This window comes from Styela clava, chromosome 6, assembly GCF_964204865.1.
Source record: "Styela clava chromosome 6, kaStyClav1.hap1.2, whole genome shotgun sequence".
In the NCBI taxonomy this organism is placed as follows: Eukaryota; Metazoa; Chordata; class Ascidiacea; order Stolidobranchia; family Styelidae; genus Styela; species Styela clava.
This window is the reverse complement of record NC_135255.1, coordinates 134,621-151,809: the sequence shown is the minus strand read 5'-3', so window position 1 is coordinate 151,809 and position 17,189 is coordinate 134,621. Positions and strand designations below refer to the sequence as shown.

Genomic DNA, 17,189 nt, shown 5'->3' with positions numbered 1-17,189 from the left:
TTTGGGCGAGCAACCAATAATTTTTGCCACGTAAAGCAAAAATAAATTCAGACGCTTTACATGTAATAGTCGGCCAGATGCTTACGACAATCACCGATATTCACATAAATATATCTCGTTGGGTTTGGATTTAGAGCAGTCATATTCAACCCAAATGCCATCTGAGCCGTAAGTTATGCTTCAGTTTTGCCACTGGTCGTATATTTAATGACATGTCACACACTATGAATTACAGTTTTATTTTTGAGAAATATGACAAATACGAGGAATGAATGAATGATTACAAGCAGTAATAATATATATCATTTCTCCGGATAGCGGTGGACCTGTTTTTGAATGTCACTTCTCAACTTTTTAATATCAACTGACATCTTTGATACTGAAAAAAGTTAATCGTTCTTAAGCTTGCTCCGATTGACAATTTTCAATTTTGATAAAAAAAAATACTCACAAAGAAACTTATCTTCAACAACGAAGTTTATTTAAATATTCTACCCCTCAGCAATTAGTACCTCGAATCCATGGTTGTGCATCTAAGTTCCGCAGCCTCTTGCATCGGAATGTGGTTTGAACACATGGACATTTTAAATAAAGTGCTTGTTTTGAATCAAATTGACATAATATCACATCACAATTGTACGATACACAAGAATGGTTTTTATCTGAGCTACACTCAGGTTAGTCGGGAAAAGTTGCGGGTTTTATCATAAGCTTAGGAATCAGCAGAAAAAAATTCGCAGGTTGGACACCGCTGACCTAGATCAGTGATTTTCAACCTTTTTTGTTCAGTGGAACAATTTTGATATCATAAATTGCTTGCGAAACTCCAAATAAATATTTCAGATTTTCGGACATGAAATATCAGATTAACTTATAATAATCAAGATCAATTTGCATAGAAGCATAGAAAGGAAATATTAAAACTTCCACTAGCTTTTTACTCGAGGTATTGGATAAATACATAACAAATTGAAATTGATAGCCGCAATGAGCAGAAGCACAAATGTAAGTTTATAAAATCAGGACACAAAATGCTAAAATACCAACGGGAAGTATAGCTAGAAATAAAAGCGACATTGTAATGCGATACCTGAGCATGCTTCGATGAGAACAAGTATTTTAATTTAACTTTTTTTTTCAAATATTCATCTATCAATCTTGTTTTTTCGATAGCCAATGTAATGGGACACCTGTCATACTTGGTCATACCATGGTAATATTATGTTATTTTACGTTTATGTTGTGAAGTATTTCCGCACTATCTGAAATCATTTTGGGAAATCAACTATGATCAATGCTTTATCCGAGTGTTCGTAATCACGGTGAACGCATTATGTTTTTTTTTCGTATACTTTCTATTTTACTACAAGGTAAATTTTATTTGTGGAAGTATTTCAAGGCTTAGAAATATACAAGGAATTTGTCAATACTTGAATTAGAAGTATTTTGAACAAGCGAGTAGCCGTTTCCCGCGCATAACAAACAAGGGTACCAGACAGCTCGCGTAAACAAGTGATCAAATACTATTCGACAAAACGAATACCGTTTCACTTCAGAAGCTCAGTCTTGTCTTGTTTGGGAGGCGACGTAAAGCTCCTCCAAAAAAGTACTCTTCTTCTCTTTTATCCAGCACGTGTTCACCACAGCGCTAATTATGAAAAAACTTTTTTCTTAAGTATGTTTGGAATTTCTCTTTTCTTATCGGCATACGGTAGGATGTATTTGAGCTACGTAATTTGGGCAAGTTTTAGTATAAAGCGACGTACATAAGCTTTCCTACAAAATATCGGGTAGTTTCTCGCACGTTTGATTAACTAGTTATGTCATATTAAAAAAGGGGTATGAAAAGTCGCTCAGGACCAGCGGAAATAAAGGATGTGTTATGTGTTATGAACATCGTTGACACTACTTACCAATCATTATGGTTATATAAATATCTGTTACGATGTCATTAAACCTCAAAGCAAGATTCATAGAATTTAGAGTTCGCGCTGTGGGTTCTTATATTCAAGCAACAGACTCATAAACCGGATGCGTACTCCGTTTCTACCTAGCTTTTGCTATCATAAATATGTCATTCAGAAAATAATTATAATAACAATTTGACGCAGGGAACACCTGAATGTCTTTCACAAAACACCAGTGTTCCGCGGAACACCGGTTGAAAATCACTGATCTAGAGAAGGGCTACTCAACTATTTTCACCAAAGGTCCGTACACAAAACTTAAAAATTACCGTGGTCCGGTAATTTAAAGAACAAAACGATTACCACGTTTACACGTTTATCTACATGTAAAACAATTTGTGCGCTTTTTAAGTGATAGTTGGGTGATGAATAGTAACTATAAGTACTAGCAAGATTGTTGTGATCTTGTCTTAAAACTACTTCTAGTTCCCACGCACTAATATATGAGTGTTCTTCAATTCATCTTTCATTGAAGTATTTCAAATCATTTCGGTTATTCCTTCCAAATGAAATCTTTGAAAAGGGTTAAACTATCTATTCTAGACGAAACTTAGATGATTCGTCTAGGATTTCGTCGGACTTTGAAATTGTAGCTGTATCAAGATAAATATAACGATTGATTGACAAGACCGTTTTATTTCAGTTCTGAGAGTTCAGTTGAGTATTGAGTTCAACAAGTACATTGAGGCTTAGATTATTTGATGCTTCGAAAATTTTTTTTATTCTGTTGGAAAGAATGTTTGCTTTCAGATGCCACTAGAGATGTCTAGGTCGCAATACATCGCTGCTCAGGTTTTCAAAAGCTTACAACGAATTGCGGAATTAAATAACCACTTACCGCTGCGTAAACTTTTACCTCGAGTATTACTTAGCCTTGGTACTCCATGTCTTTTTTACGCACAATTTCCAAAGACATACATCGCCTAATTTTTTTATATCTAGTGATAAAAGAGTAACTACTTCTTGATTGTGTGCAAAAGAGGAAAATTATTTAGGTGCTGTTTGTTTATTGCGTCTAATGAAATATGGTAATGTTTGATAGATATGGGTTGAGTTTGTCGTATAAAAACCAAAAATCGCATTTATAAACATATTAAATTTTATTCTATTTCAGTGTACCAATGTGACTCAATAAATTTTGAGTCTGAAAATAAGGAATGTACTGACAGAAATAATGAAGGAAGCATTTGTACTTACTCATGTGAAGAAGGCGAGATTATGACGTCATCAGAAGATGCCGGCGTTGTTGAAAGTGGCATCGCATTGTTGACCTGTGTTAGAGGAATCGGATGGTCCAATAAACCTCCGGTGTGTCGACCAATTATGTGTCCTCCATTGCTCCAGTAAGATTGAATTTTGTTAATTCTTGACAAAAAAAACCTAAAAATTTTTCACTTGCAATGGTCGTTTTAAATTAAGTAAGCTACTAAATTTAATCTTACAAATATTCTCAACAGTTTTATCTCTTTTTTATAGTTATCGGACAAGTTCGTGACATATTTTCTGAACCATTACAAAAACGACATACTTGATTTTCCATGAACATGCTTTAGTATCTAGGCCACAAAGAGTCAACAAAAATTATTCAGGAAAAATTGCAAGTGGCATTTGGCATGACAAAAGCTAAAAAGAGGATACTAACTATTTCTTAAAAGTCGCTTTCTAATTTTGATACGGCAATGCAGCCTGGTTGGGTTCGGGGTCGTCCCCCGAACTGGTATTTCCCCGATAATTGGTTTTATTTTCTCGCTGGAACTGTGCGTCCAGTTATAGAAAAACGTGTTAGTGTGCGATCATTGACGACGATACGATAATTAAAGGATCGAAAACAAAATAAGGAAAAAAAAGTGAATCCTCAATTCAAATTTTTAACTGAAAATAAAGGCGTGAATACTAAGAATGAAACAAACTTAAAAATCACTATAATTTTGTTTTAGAAGCCGGCGACAGATAAAAAATGGAGACCAGCGCTCCCGACAGGAGGCTGGCGCCGCGTCGCACTGGTGCGCACTGGGTTTGCGCTTCGAAAATTAAAAGAAAGGTGTTAAACATAACATTTATGTGATTGAATATTTTACATATTGTATTTTACCAGTTTAGCGAACATGATTATTTTTTTTTACTATTTCAAAGGAATATCAGGCAGGGATGAGGAAGAAGAATTGACCTTTTGCCTTTATTCTTTAGGCCTGCACTTTCAAAAACTAAAAGACATAAAGTACACGTTAACGATCATAAGATTATTGATCTTTTTTTTCGTGTAAGCGCGTAGTGATTTTTTTACCTGATAATTTGGCTCCACAAGAACAAAAAAGTTGAAAACTGCTACTTTAGTCAATGTAATTTTTAAATTATGCAAATTGCAATTGAAATCTATGCCAGTGGTTCGCAACCTTCTTACCTATACATGAAATAAAATGACTTTGCGGTCCGGCAACACAATATTGAACTAACACAAAGCATGAAAATGTAATTAATTAAACAATATTTGTTCAGTTCAAACGTGAAACTCAATCTGCATTCAATGATATCATAAATTTTGAAACAATAGTTATTCATATATGTTCGAAAGTTTTTCAATACTTGGTGTATTGTGCAGAAAGAAATGCGAATGCAACACGCTTGGTATTTTTGTTTTGAGAGTTATTCATTTTGTTGTCCAATTACGATAAACACGTGTTTAAATTTTTCAGTTTTTGACAATTGTCATTATCAGAGTGCTTTCGCGACGAATTAGAATCAGAAAAGCGAATCGTGTGATTACTCGGCGCCAAAACGTCGGCGGGTCAATTAATACCACACATATCGAACAAGCAATTTAACGATGGAAGTGAAATCGCTTTGAGCCACTCAGCTTAGCTATTTCGGTTTCAGCAAAGCGGTTGCGCCGGCAGAAAAAACAACAGAGCAACTAATCTTCTCGCGGAACGAATAAAACGCTTCGCGTAACGGGATCAGTCTGCGGACCGGCAATTGGAACCACTAATCTATACCATTGCGGCGACTCTTCCAGAAAGTGTTGCGTGGGGATTTCCAATTTTGAATCACCGTGCCCTTGTTGAAATATTATCTGTGTCCCTGGGGCGCCATTCACTAAACTTCGTAAAAAGCCGGGTTTACGATCACGTAACTGTGTTTCTCAGAATCATGATAGCAAAATCTCGTTAAATGCGATTCACCAAAGACCTCGTACGCACTTGACACACGGTCGCCGTTGAACAAAATGCACTGACTGATCACTCAGCCGTATCAGTTGTCGCCGCCAACGGGTCGAGCGTGTTTCACGGTAACCTATCGGCTTTCTCTGCTTCACCTTTTGCAGCCTTAGTTTTGAAATTTTGTTCATATAGCAGTTGCGTAATCCATAGGTTACAGGGAATAAATGCTGAAGTTACATATTGTGAACTACTTGTGTAATAGACAATAAAATTAGTGAGTTGCCAGAGCTTATTGTGATTCCATATTTTTAATTTTTAATTGAGTCTATAGTCCTCTATTATATATAGTCCCCTCAGTTGCATCTAGCGGATTTTTTTTCGGATACGACATGGAGAGATTGTTGGGGCTTTTCTTCTGTGTTTATAATACTGTAGGCCAATTCTAGAATAAACAAAAAATGACTTCAACAACTGAACAATCACTGAATCTCAAACCTAGTTTAATCTGTAAATGCGGCAACCTTTTGATACTATGCCAATTATTACAAAGTATGCTAACGTCTCAACGAGCCTATTTTAACTTGAATCACTGCTAAGAGCAATCCAAACTGGTAACGAGGCGTAGATTGTCCTCGTTAGCTAGCGAGCTCTTCAGCGCGTTTGAGAACTTTGGCGAATACCGATTGTGAGTAAAATGTGAGAAGTAGGCACTTTACGAGACGTCTCATTTGGCGCCAAAAAATTTCTCGCGAATAATTTCTCTCGAATATTTACGAAGCTCTGTGAATATCATTTTTGCTTTTCACGAGAAAGTCGGTGTTTAACTAACACGTTAAACGGTAACGAAGCTTTGTGAATGTGGCCTCTGATCTCGTATAAGTCGAACCAACACTTTAGTCTATTAAAGTCTACTAGTGAAAGTTAGTATGATAGCATAAAGTACTCTACTGATACTTTGATCACAAAATAATGAACAATTTGAAGAACCAGTTTCGATTGTGTAATGACAACGATGGTGTTATCGTACACCCAAATCCCGGGATTATTCTTCCCAGGTTCACAAATACACCGCAATGTTTATGATGAATTATGCATGTCTATGTCGTTATGGCTACAGACAGTTATTGGTATTATGCTTATGTTTTAGATCATTTAAAAATGGAAATCGAATCTGCACTCGTGACGTTATGTATGGGTCAGAATGCATCTACACATGCAATCCAACTTATCGGTTAACTGACAGTCGATCCGTAACATGTGTGAAAAGCTCAATACCAGGACAAGGGATGTGGAGCGTCAAGGAACCACAATGTGTAGGTGGTGAGTGTTATGCTATTAAAACCAAAATATCCACCTCAAATACAACACCATTTATTGCCAAACTTATTTTATTTTATTTCAGATTTGTTGATATTTTAACATGTGAAAAATAGATAACGCGATTAAGACTCTTTCTCCTCAAAATGACATAAACAGCTTGAGTATGATGCTTGTGTCGAAACACTTTGATGTGACCTATTTCGAACAAATTCGTATAAACATTTGTATGATATGTGGTATTCCTATGCGTTGTGTGGTTTTACTCTTCGATATGTCATATTCCTTTGCGATATGTCGTATTCGTCTACAATATGAGGTGTGCGGTACACCAGAGTAGTGATGTCTTTCGTTCATTCCATAGCAGAATAAATTTAAAATATCGTTGTGTTAAACGATTGTATTAGGAGGATCGGAATCGGAAGCAAAGATTCATTCCACCGGGAAGTTCAATTACAGACTTTTTTAGTATAGGCATTGGAAAACTAGTTCGATAGCATTTGCATACAATAAAAATAAAGATAAAGAAGCCCATTCCATCAACAACCTTAGAACGTATGAAATTTAGGTAGGAATCAATTACGTAAATCAAATCATGACTCTACTGCAAACTACATCGTTTAAATATATTTTTTGTTCTCAGAGATGGACATACATAGTCGAGACATGTCAAGAACAGTTATGAATGGTGCTATATTGTAGTTATCACGGGACCTGCTTGACTTTTACGAATATTTCGAAACAATATATTTTAATTGTTTAGTGTGTTCATGTATTGTATTGATTAAAGACAAATACCCATCAATATCAATAATATCAATATCAATAATATTTTTAGGCTCCGCGAGGTATTCGATTACTCTTCAAAATACTGACTCAAAATTTTGTAACTTTTCAAAGAAGCAATAACAGCTTTGATAAAATCTGACAACAATATAGCCTCGAAATATGGTAAAGAGGCGGAATTAAAAAATGACATTATTTATAAGCAGGAGCGCAGCCAGGATTCTTAAGAAGGAGGTGGTTCAAATTTGGAATCGGAAATTCCCGCGCAACATTCTTCGCGATTGAAAAACCGGATAACGAGAGTTCTGTTGCTAAAACATTCAATCAATGACCGATGGGAGCATTCAACGTGTCTCAACGTTATATTGTAATTGTGCTCATCGTTACTCACGTTTGATTCGAGATTACTATCAGGATTACTAAAATGAAAGAATACTATTCTATAATAACACAAAATATGTGATGAACTACCAACTAGAATAAAGCTGGAATCGTATTTTTGCGATCTTGGGATTTGTCAAACTTGATTTGTTCTTTCGCACTTGAGCTTATTTTTAAGCAGGATATCACCATCTAAAAAATTACTAATGTTACTAATGTCTGGGCAAAATACGAACAATTGAAATTTATTTTATTGCATTCGACTCCGTCGGTAGTTTCAGAATGAAAAAAAGGTAAATCGCGGATCGCACGCACAATTGATTGCGTGCGTCTCCGTCGGCAGTTTCAAAATGGGAAAAAAGGTACATCGCGCGCACAATTGACTGTTTTTCGATTTCGCCGTTACCACGACGAAAACCTAACATAACACCAAATTTTGTGATTTACAATGTCCATAAAAGCGTTTTCAATCTGAGGTGAGTCTGCTGAAACCAAACGTGTGATTTTCCATTTTAAGTTTCAGTTTTAATATTTTAGAATGCCGTTTTTCAATCAAAAAATTTGAGTTGTAGGATTTATCTCTTTATTAATTCTTATTTTTAGCATTTCGTCGGCGATGACTATAATATGGTAACATGTTTTTCACATTGAACTCATAATTCCCCACGAGAACAAAAGAGCAATTAACGTCTTCATTGTGTAACAATACATGTATATGCCGAGGGAAATTTTTGATTTAAGGAGAATAAACACCGACGTAAAGATTTTAAAACACGCCATGCTGACGAAAAAAATCGGCGGTTGTAACAAAATGAAATCGCGCACGTTATTAGCGGCCTTTCAAGTCTTCCAAAAATGTCAAAAGAGAACAGATTCGACCCCTAATTTATTAATATGTTCGTCAAGTGTCAAATTTACACTTCAGTATAAAATTTGGATTTATTTATGGCTTGTGTTAACCCTATTAAAAAGGTTCAAGCATTTAAAAAAAGTAAAGTACTTTTAACTTGCTCAAGAATATTAATCTGAAAGTAACAATTTTATCATTTATTTTGGGGCTCCGCGAGTAATATTCAACCTTTCAAGGGCTCCGCAACACCAAAAGTTTGAGAACCCCTGCCCTATCGGTTAAATAGATATGCAATGTTTTTTGATCTTTTAATTAACATACCTAATTCTCATAGCGCGATTGTTTATATAACTATGCGATCTGTTTTCTAATTGTGGTTGGAATATTTTTGTCTCGGGACATCTGACTTTAACCATCTTTGCATGCGTACAAAGTAACATACAAATCGTTGTGAATGGATTTGGATAGTGGATTTTCCAATGTATAAAATACACAATATGACATTATACTGGCACAAAATCTTGCCCATAAAACATAATGTATTAGTTTAAAAAGATAATGAGTCTCGTGACGCGTATTTATTACATACAAGTCACAAACCTAACTTTCTTATGTTCTGTCCCCATGTTTTAGATTTACCTAAAATTATCGTTTTCCAAGCTGTCACAGATGTCTATTTCATGCCGTCTGTCCCCTACATTTAAGGCGATTATTAGATATTATCGGCTTTTTGAAATCCTCGCATGTCGGTATCGGCGTTTATTCGTTGGTCTCAGATTGGTATCGGCAAAACAGTGTTATCTGTACAACTCTAGTGTTCACTAGAATTCTCAAATAACTGAACCGTAAGAAAAACTTTTGAATTACCTAAAATAATCATTTTTACTTCAATTCCACTATACTTTAATTTTACTAGAATCAACAGCAATATAACATAAAAAAATAAACAGTCATTTCAGCAAATAGCATAAAATTTGTTATTTTAACAAAATATAACTCCACGTTACAGGGTCTGAATTCGGCGCCTCTACCTGCTTGAATTATAATTCTGTCGCTAATGGTGAAGTCAGGTGCGAACCAATGTCATCAACCAACGGGACTCATTGGTTGGAAGGAAGTGCATGCAGATTATTTTGTGCGGGTTCATTCGTTACACCCATCGGCGAATTCTCTAAAATCCAATGTGGCGGAGGAATATGGATAGGAAAATTGTGCTGCGATGGTTAGCATCATGTTATTTGTGTATTGGTCAACAGTACTTCATAAACCCAATGAAAAAGAAATGAAATAACATATTTGTTTTTATTCATCGAGACTTTTTACATTTTAAACTTTCAACACAAAGTAGCAATTTTAAACGTGTAACAGGTAATATTGTTACCGAACTATAGTAAAACATTTATATATGCTGATTATACAAAAATATCTCTCAGCAATAAACATAAACAAAACTTAAACAAATTAACACCACCAAACTGCGCTTCGGTTGTTGACGGCCAATTGCATTTCATGCATTATGATTAGATTTTTTTTGTGTTTCATGTTGCTCAACTGGATATGAATTTATTTTGAGGAATCGAGTTCATAAACAAAACGTGCTTGTTCACATCGGCAATAAATATTTATTCTTATATATCATATATTTCATAATAATCAAGAAATATAAGAGGCAGTATATTCAAACAGTAGTTTTACTGCTGATTGAAGTAACATATTGTCAAAGCGAAATTAGAATTCATGTCCTACAAAACTACAATTATACTTTCCAGTATGCTTATCTACTCGAAGACTTGACATTATTGTATTGATGGATTCTTCCTACGTGGATTACGAGTTGTGGGAAGTTTCTAAAACATTCAATGCAGATTTTGCCTTGTGAGTATTTTATATTTTGCGTTTTGAAGTAAAAAATATGTTTTTTTCGCGCAATACTGTGATTAAATATATAACGTGGTTGTTCCACAAATTACTACATAATTGAAATGTGTAATCCAGATAGTCTACTTAGATATAATAACCCAGTTTGCACGAATAATGAAAAATGAATAAAATCGAATATCATATTAAATACAGAACGAAGAGCACAAAACTACCGGTTATTCACTACCGGTAAAATTTCCCTCGACAAGAGGTTCAATTGATATTGGTGTATTGTTTTTTAATGAGTTGTCTGATAAAAACCTAGAATCCTGCCAGTTATCTTTTTTCATTCTGAATATAAAAATTACAATACATCATCGATGCATGGCATTTGATATTACGTAAATTTATCTTTTTCTCCGTTTCAAAAATGTTTTTATTCTTAGGTATCTTGCAGAGAACTATAAACTTGAACTAAACTTTATTGTAGTACCATATGCTACGTCCGTAGATAATCGAAGTATGGTCAAAGCCTCTAACATTAATTTTGATAACTATCAAATACTGGATGATTTGGTGGATAGTATACCATTTGCTGGCCGTGGAGGTAAAACAAACTATCTTGTTTAATAGAGATATTTTTAAATCCTAACAAGTATACCGATTAAAAATTGACATTTCTGGAGCAGTATTTAAAATGAATTCCGTTATATATTCAGAGATATACAAAAATATCATGATATTTAACGAGCCTTGTATCCCTACTGCGAAAAACTAGAACATTTTTAGTATATTCCAATCTGCTAGTTGTGGTACATTGTCATTGAAACCGCGTATTTTACACTTGACTCTGCACAAAAGGTCGAATTTTTGCATTCTTTGTGTCATATGAAATGGCCAGGTAACAAATGCCGTTTAATGTTCGCAAATTTTACTCAAAATATTTCAAAATTCAAAGTAATCAGTTATCTCGACCAAATAAACAACAAGAAAATATCAAGCGCCGTTTGACAGCTGTCATTTTACGATGATATTTAATAATGTAAGAACTAAATTATACTTTAAATCAGTAAAAAAGTTAATAAAAGGCTACATTGAAAAAAAACATATTGTTAGCATATTCAGCGATTTGATATTTTCAGAACGTATTACTAATACTTGCGTGAGTAAAATATGGTAGCTCGAAGAGACAATCGTTCAATGAAATTTATCGATAATTAATATATTAATGATTTGCAATACAAAAAGTGATATTTTGTAATCTTTTTTAGATTCAAATACTGGAAAAGCTCTTCAATTTGTAAACGATGTGTTAATTGGTAACTTGGAAGTGGGAAGTGTTCCTTTGATAGTTATCCTGTCCAATAAACAACCGGTAGACAGTAAACTAGCACTCACTGAATCCAAACGAATAAGAGACAAGAGAGGACATGTAAGAAAATATTTTTTGAAACGGCGTAAAAATTTTTGGTTTAATTTGTTTTTTTTTACTTCTGATTTGTGCTGTTTATTGAATATTGGTGAATCAGACGAATGGCGTGTCATTAAACTCACTTGTGCTAACAGTTTATTTTGTTGAACATTTGTATCGAAAATAGCATTTTAACTTTGGACGTCTTCAAAGCAGACGTTTCATATGGGCTAGGTGCCTTGGTGCTAGGTAAAAATCTCGGCGTACGATTAGAAAACTTATAGCGGGTCCGTTACTTACTATACGTGATGAAATACATACATGTTTAATTTTCTTCTGAAACCAATGCATACGGTATTGGACGCGTACGCATGATTTTGTAACGATATGATGCCATATTTTGTATTTAACTCAGCCGAGAAAACACGAGTTGATTGAGCTTTTTATTCAAAATAATCATCTATTATTCAAATCGGTAGCAAAAATCACCAAACTAGTTGAGAAAGCTTGGGTGAGAAATATGAATCATATGTTTTAAATAAAGTCAGAAGAATTTAGTGTGTTTTTTCAATGCTATTTTCATGGAGTAATGGTATATTCGTGTGTTTACCATTGTTGAAAATGTTAACATACCAAAGTTCGTAAAATGGCCGCCTATTGGTGAACACAGGAGTAGGCATTGAAAAATTTGTAATGTGATAATACGATATAATATTTTGTTTTTCTCGAAATTTTTAACTTATTAGAATGCTGTTATAAGCAAGTATTGTTGGTAATAACTTGAATGTAAAACATTAAGGAGTCCAAGATTGTAATAAAACTTCATGGTACCAAAAATACAGTGACGTTTCGAAGAATACGAAAATAGAAACGTTTTGTAGCTGTAGTAACAATTAAATCCAAAAGCGTTAGTAAACAAGCAGGAAATTAAATCGTCACATGTCCCCACTGACTCGATAAATGAGGTTTGATTTTTATTTTCCCTCGCATATTTATCATACTGTTTCAAAAATTACATCATAAAAATTATATCAATACAATTTTTCAATTTCTTTTCCTATAAATGCGCTTAAATTGTATGTGACGCCCCTAACCGGAAGTCCCTACTCTTTACTTCATCGTTTTTGAAATGCTCTTATTTAATTATAGTAACAGAAGCTATAAACGCAACACAACATATAACAACTCCCATTCAAATGAGCACCTTCAATAAATTTATCAATTTAAAAAAATAAACCCACCTTGTATTGCTATTTTCATAGATTCGCATCGTGCCATTCACTGATTTCTACACTGCATACCCAGGAAAAAACAAGGCAGCATTTGAGGCAATAACCGGGGGTGAAGAAAACTCAATTGTCGACAGCGAGTCCGTGGAAAACTTTTATGAAGTTGCCACAAGAGGAATAAAAACATATGATACGTATTGTGACATTCGTACTCCTACTTGTTAATACTTGAGCATGTTTATCATCATAACGCACGAAATTCGAAGACTCTAAATCGAAATAATTTCAACTAATAGATAGTTTTTGATTTCAGTATTTATGAAACCACATATTCATATAAAATACCTAAGTACTTTTTTTCAAACAATACTGCCAAGTAGGTACTCACTATGTCCAATAATGTTCCAATTTTGTCGCGCTGATTTCCAATATTTTGTAGTTCGAAAAAATTGGAAACTCGCTGTTTTAAAGATTGGTAAAAATGGAGTTCGATCCATATATCGTTTTAGATTTTACGTGTTGTTTGCAACGAAAGTCTATCGTTGGTTCCATAGTTATAGCACGCGCATGAAAATGTGTTTTTTTGTAAATTGACTTAAAGAATAAAATTTTGCTCTATCAAATAAATTTTTAAAAATGTCATGCATTAAACACTTTTCTCATTTTTTCGAAAATAATATGGAGAGTTTGCGGAACATAATGTTTAAAAATCGTATCGTATAACGTATACCCAAAAAATTGAATTGTAAAATATTGAGGACTGTATCGAAGAAATGCCATAATTTTGTTAAGATGAATGCACTATACATGGGCAGTCGAATGAACAAGATAGGTAGCTATGTCACTTTGTTTTGTTTGAAATATAAAATCTAGAAATCTCATTGCTAAGATTCACGACTAAAACAGTATCTCCATTTGCGAGAGACCAAATTCCTATATTTCCAGGATACGATTATTCGCATAACGTAAATATATGTAGTATGTCATTGGTCAACTCGAAGCCGTATTCAAATTTTGAGTAATTGGAAACTCGACTACGGTGGTAAACCCAAGGCATTTTAATCCAACAATTTACAATCAGAAAGCAAAAAGTGCTAAACTACAGATTAATCAAAAATAACTCACTGAACTACGAAAACAGGAAAATGCATATCTTCTTGATCTTGTGATTTGTCAAAGAAAGAGTAGTATGTCATTGGTCGAAAATTTTTCAAAACTCGACTATACAATCAAAGTTTGGGTAAATAAACTCGACTAAAAAATGACTTTAAAAAGAAGTGTATAGCCTACAGGCCAAAATAACAAAATTCGAATTATAATTTAGACAGGCCAAATCAATGTTAGTTAGTGTCTTTGAGTTTAACTGTTGGTAAAAATGACGGTAGTACATCTGCATAAAGAACAGACGGGAAATAACCGATTTGGGTCAAGTGGACAAAGGTGTTCGGTGTCAGTCAATATTAATATAAATAATAGAGAATCTACATATTGAGACGTTCATACTCCTCAGGTAGATAATGTCAGTCGAAACCATTCAAGTCACATTCATATCTAGAAATGCGGTAATTTTGACAAAATACTCATCCTCGTTGTAAATTGGATTCAAGTCAGGTTTGCTGAATTATGAGAAAACAAGTAGATCGCAAGAATTCATTTCTGGCCATTAGCCGTCGTGCATCATTCTGGTCCCAGACTTGTACTTAATGAAAAAACGTGGTACTTCGATGAACAATCAAGATTTGATCACATGCCGTTCTTGATACTCTATCAATTCACTCATCAAGCTTGATATAATAGCACGCCTTATAGTATTGCAAAAAAGGAAGGACAAGATAGAATGGTCACAGTATATATCTATAAGGTACTGCAGAATAATGACAACAGTAAATCTTGTGTGTTGGTAAAGTTTGAATACTTCCTGTTTGTGATTTGAAAATGATCAAGTAATCACGGACACAGCGTTTGATAAAAAACAATCAAAAGACAGAACCTGTTCATTTGCATTTATAATACACAATAATCTATGTTTTCAATGTAGGCTACTGTCTTTACTATTTGAGTGAACCATTGTTCTGACTTTGCCTAATCCTGTACATGTCTCTAGGATTAAACAAAAAATAAAACTGAAACGAGCAGAATCCATTGGTAATTTTCAAACTAAGATTATATTTGTTGAAACTTGCCACACTGAAAATCTGTTTAAAATGCATGTAGGTCTAAATAACACGAACATGGTGTTAGAAGTGTTGCTGTAGTTGACTATTAAAATGCAGACGATACAATATGAAACTTTTTTTGAGTTTTTAAAATCATGTTTTGCTGGTATTTTAATTAAAACCTTTCATTCAGACTGACGATAAAAACGTTATTGATTCTATTTTAAGTTCCAAAAGTGACAACCCTAAATACATTCTCCGTTGTTCTAAATCGACGCACCACCAGAAGAAATAACGTTTCGTACTTCTTGTATTTCTTGAATACCAAGTATGTTCCTCTTGTCAATATAAACTTCATATGAATGATAAATCAATGCCCTTCAACTTAAGATCGTATAAGTTTGCCCTATTTGTGTTTTTCGAATGGACATGTGCTGGACATCTAGAAAACACCGGCCATTTTTATAAACGAAACGCGGAGCATCTATTGCAAGTAGTAAGATACAAAAACGTGATGTCCAAGACTCAACAGTGTAATGGTGAAAAATCCCCGTTTAAAATGGGCAGAAAATGGTTTTAATAGATGAGGAAATGATAAAAATCTTTGTCCCGCAATATGGCGTTTTGTCTTAAACGCTACAAATCTAACTGTCTACCATCAAATCTACCATCAATATTGCAAAAACAGCGAAGAATCATCAAAAATCACCAAAAACCTTGAAAAAACAGTATAAAACTTCGAAAACCACCTTGCAAAAATAGTGAAAACCGTCAAAACCTTACAAAAACGTGCAAAATCATTGAAAATCTACGGAAAAACATCTAAGACATTGCAGAAAAAATTAAAAACCGTGGAAACCACCAAACACCTTGCAAAAAAACAGTGAAAAACCTTCAAAAACATTAAAAACCCGTCAAAATTCAACAAAAATTTTGGTAAATACAATGAAAAACATTGAAAAACCAACAAAAACCTTCCAAAAAAGTGCCAAATCATAGAAAACCGTCAAAACCTTACAAAAACGTGCAAAATCATTGAAAATCTGTGAAAATACATCTAGAACCTTGCAAAAAAAGTTAAAAGCCGTGGAAACCACTAAAACCTTCAAAAACATTAAAAACCCGTCAAAATTCAACAAAATTTTGGCAAATATGATGAAAAACATTAACAAACCAACGAAAACCTTCCAAAATAGTGCAAAACCAGTGAAATACCGTCAAAATCCTGCAAAAACACAAATAACGTGAAGAAACAGTGAAAACCCGTAATAACCCAATAAAAACAATTTGAAACCTTGCAAAAACATTCATAAACTCCTGAAAATGTTACAAAAACCATGCGAAAACAGTGAAAAAAATCCTAAAACCTTGCAAGAGCACTGAAAATCTGTCAAAATTCTGGAAAACGTGGAAAAAACAGTGAAAAACCTTAAAACATTAGTAACCTCGCCAAAACGTGCAAAAACGATTAAAACCGTCGAACAACTCTCAGAAACCTTTCTTAAACGTGCAAAAACAGTTCAATAATGTCAAAAAACACTGTTATTGCTCGTTTTGGCAAAGTTTCAAGTGTATTTCGACGGATTTTCACTGTTATTGCACGTTTTGGCGAAGTTTCAAGTGTTTGTTTAAGGTTTTCCACCGTTTTTGCAAGTTTTGACAAGGTTTTTTATTAGTTTTTGACGGTTTTGCACCGTTTTTGTACGTTTTGGTAAGGTTTTTAGTGTTTTTTGAACTTTTTTTACTGTTTTTGCACGAATTAGATTTACAATGTTTTTGCACTTAGGGCACAATTCCACAAGTTTTTTATCATTTTTTTTACGGTTTCACAATAATCCTGCACTTAAGGAAACCATTTAACAACCTTTAAATCGGGTTTCGGCGGTTTTACAATGTTCATGCATTTACGGACAATATTCCGCCAGATTCAAATCGGTTTTTAAGTTTTACAATATTCTTGCACTTAAGGACACCATTCCACAAGCTTTAAATTGCTTTTTAGTAGTTTTACAATGTTCTTGCATTTAGGGACACCATTTCACAAGTTTTATATCGGTTTTGGTAGTTTTACAAT

The 17,189-nt window shown here is 33.9% G+C and overlaps 1 protein-coding gene across 4 annotated transcripts in view; it reads left to right on the top strand.

Annotated features, from left to right (window-relative positions):
- Nucleotides 1-13,670, top strand: part of LOC120331872 (P-selectin-like) — a 35,222-nt gene extending 21,552 nt beyond the window's left edge. For 2 of the 4 annotated variants that reach the window (XM_039399037.2, XM_039399036.2), the window contains 7 exons: nt 3,082-3,310; nt 6,273-6,445; nt 9,469-9,681; nt 10,229-10,334; nt 10,766-10,926; nt 11,591-11,751; nt 12,993-13,670. In XM_039399037.2, the coding sequence (XP_039254971.2) occupies nt 3,082-3,310; nt 6,273-6,445; nt 9,469-9,681; nt 10,229-10,334; nt 10,766-10,926; nt 11,591-11,751; nt 12,993-13,184 (1,235 nt within the window). In that variant the 3' untranslated portion in view covers nt 13,185-13,670. The remainder of the gene's footprint in view (nt 1-3,081; nt 3,311-6,272; nt 6,446-9,468; nt 9,682-10,228; nt 10,335-10,765; nt 10,927-11,590; nt 11,752-12,992) is intronic. The other 2 variants (XM_039399039.2, XR_005568027.2) reach the window with 2 other exon arrangements.
- The last annotated feature ends 3,519 nt before the right edge of the window (nt 13,671-17,189 follow it).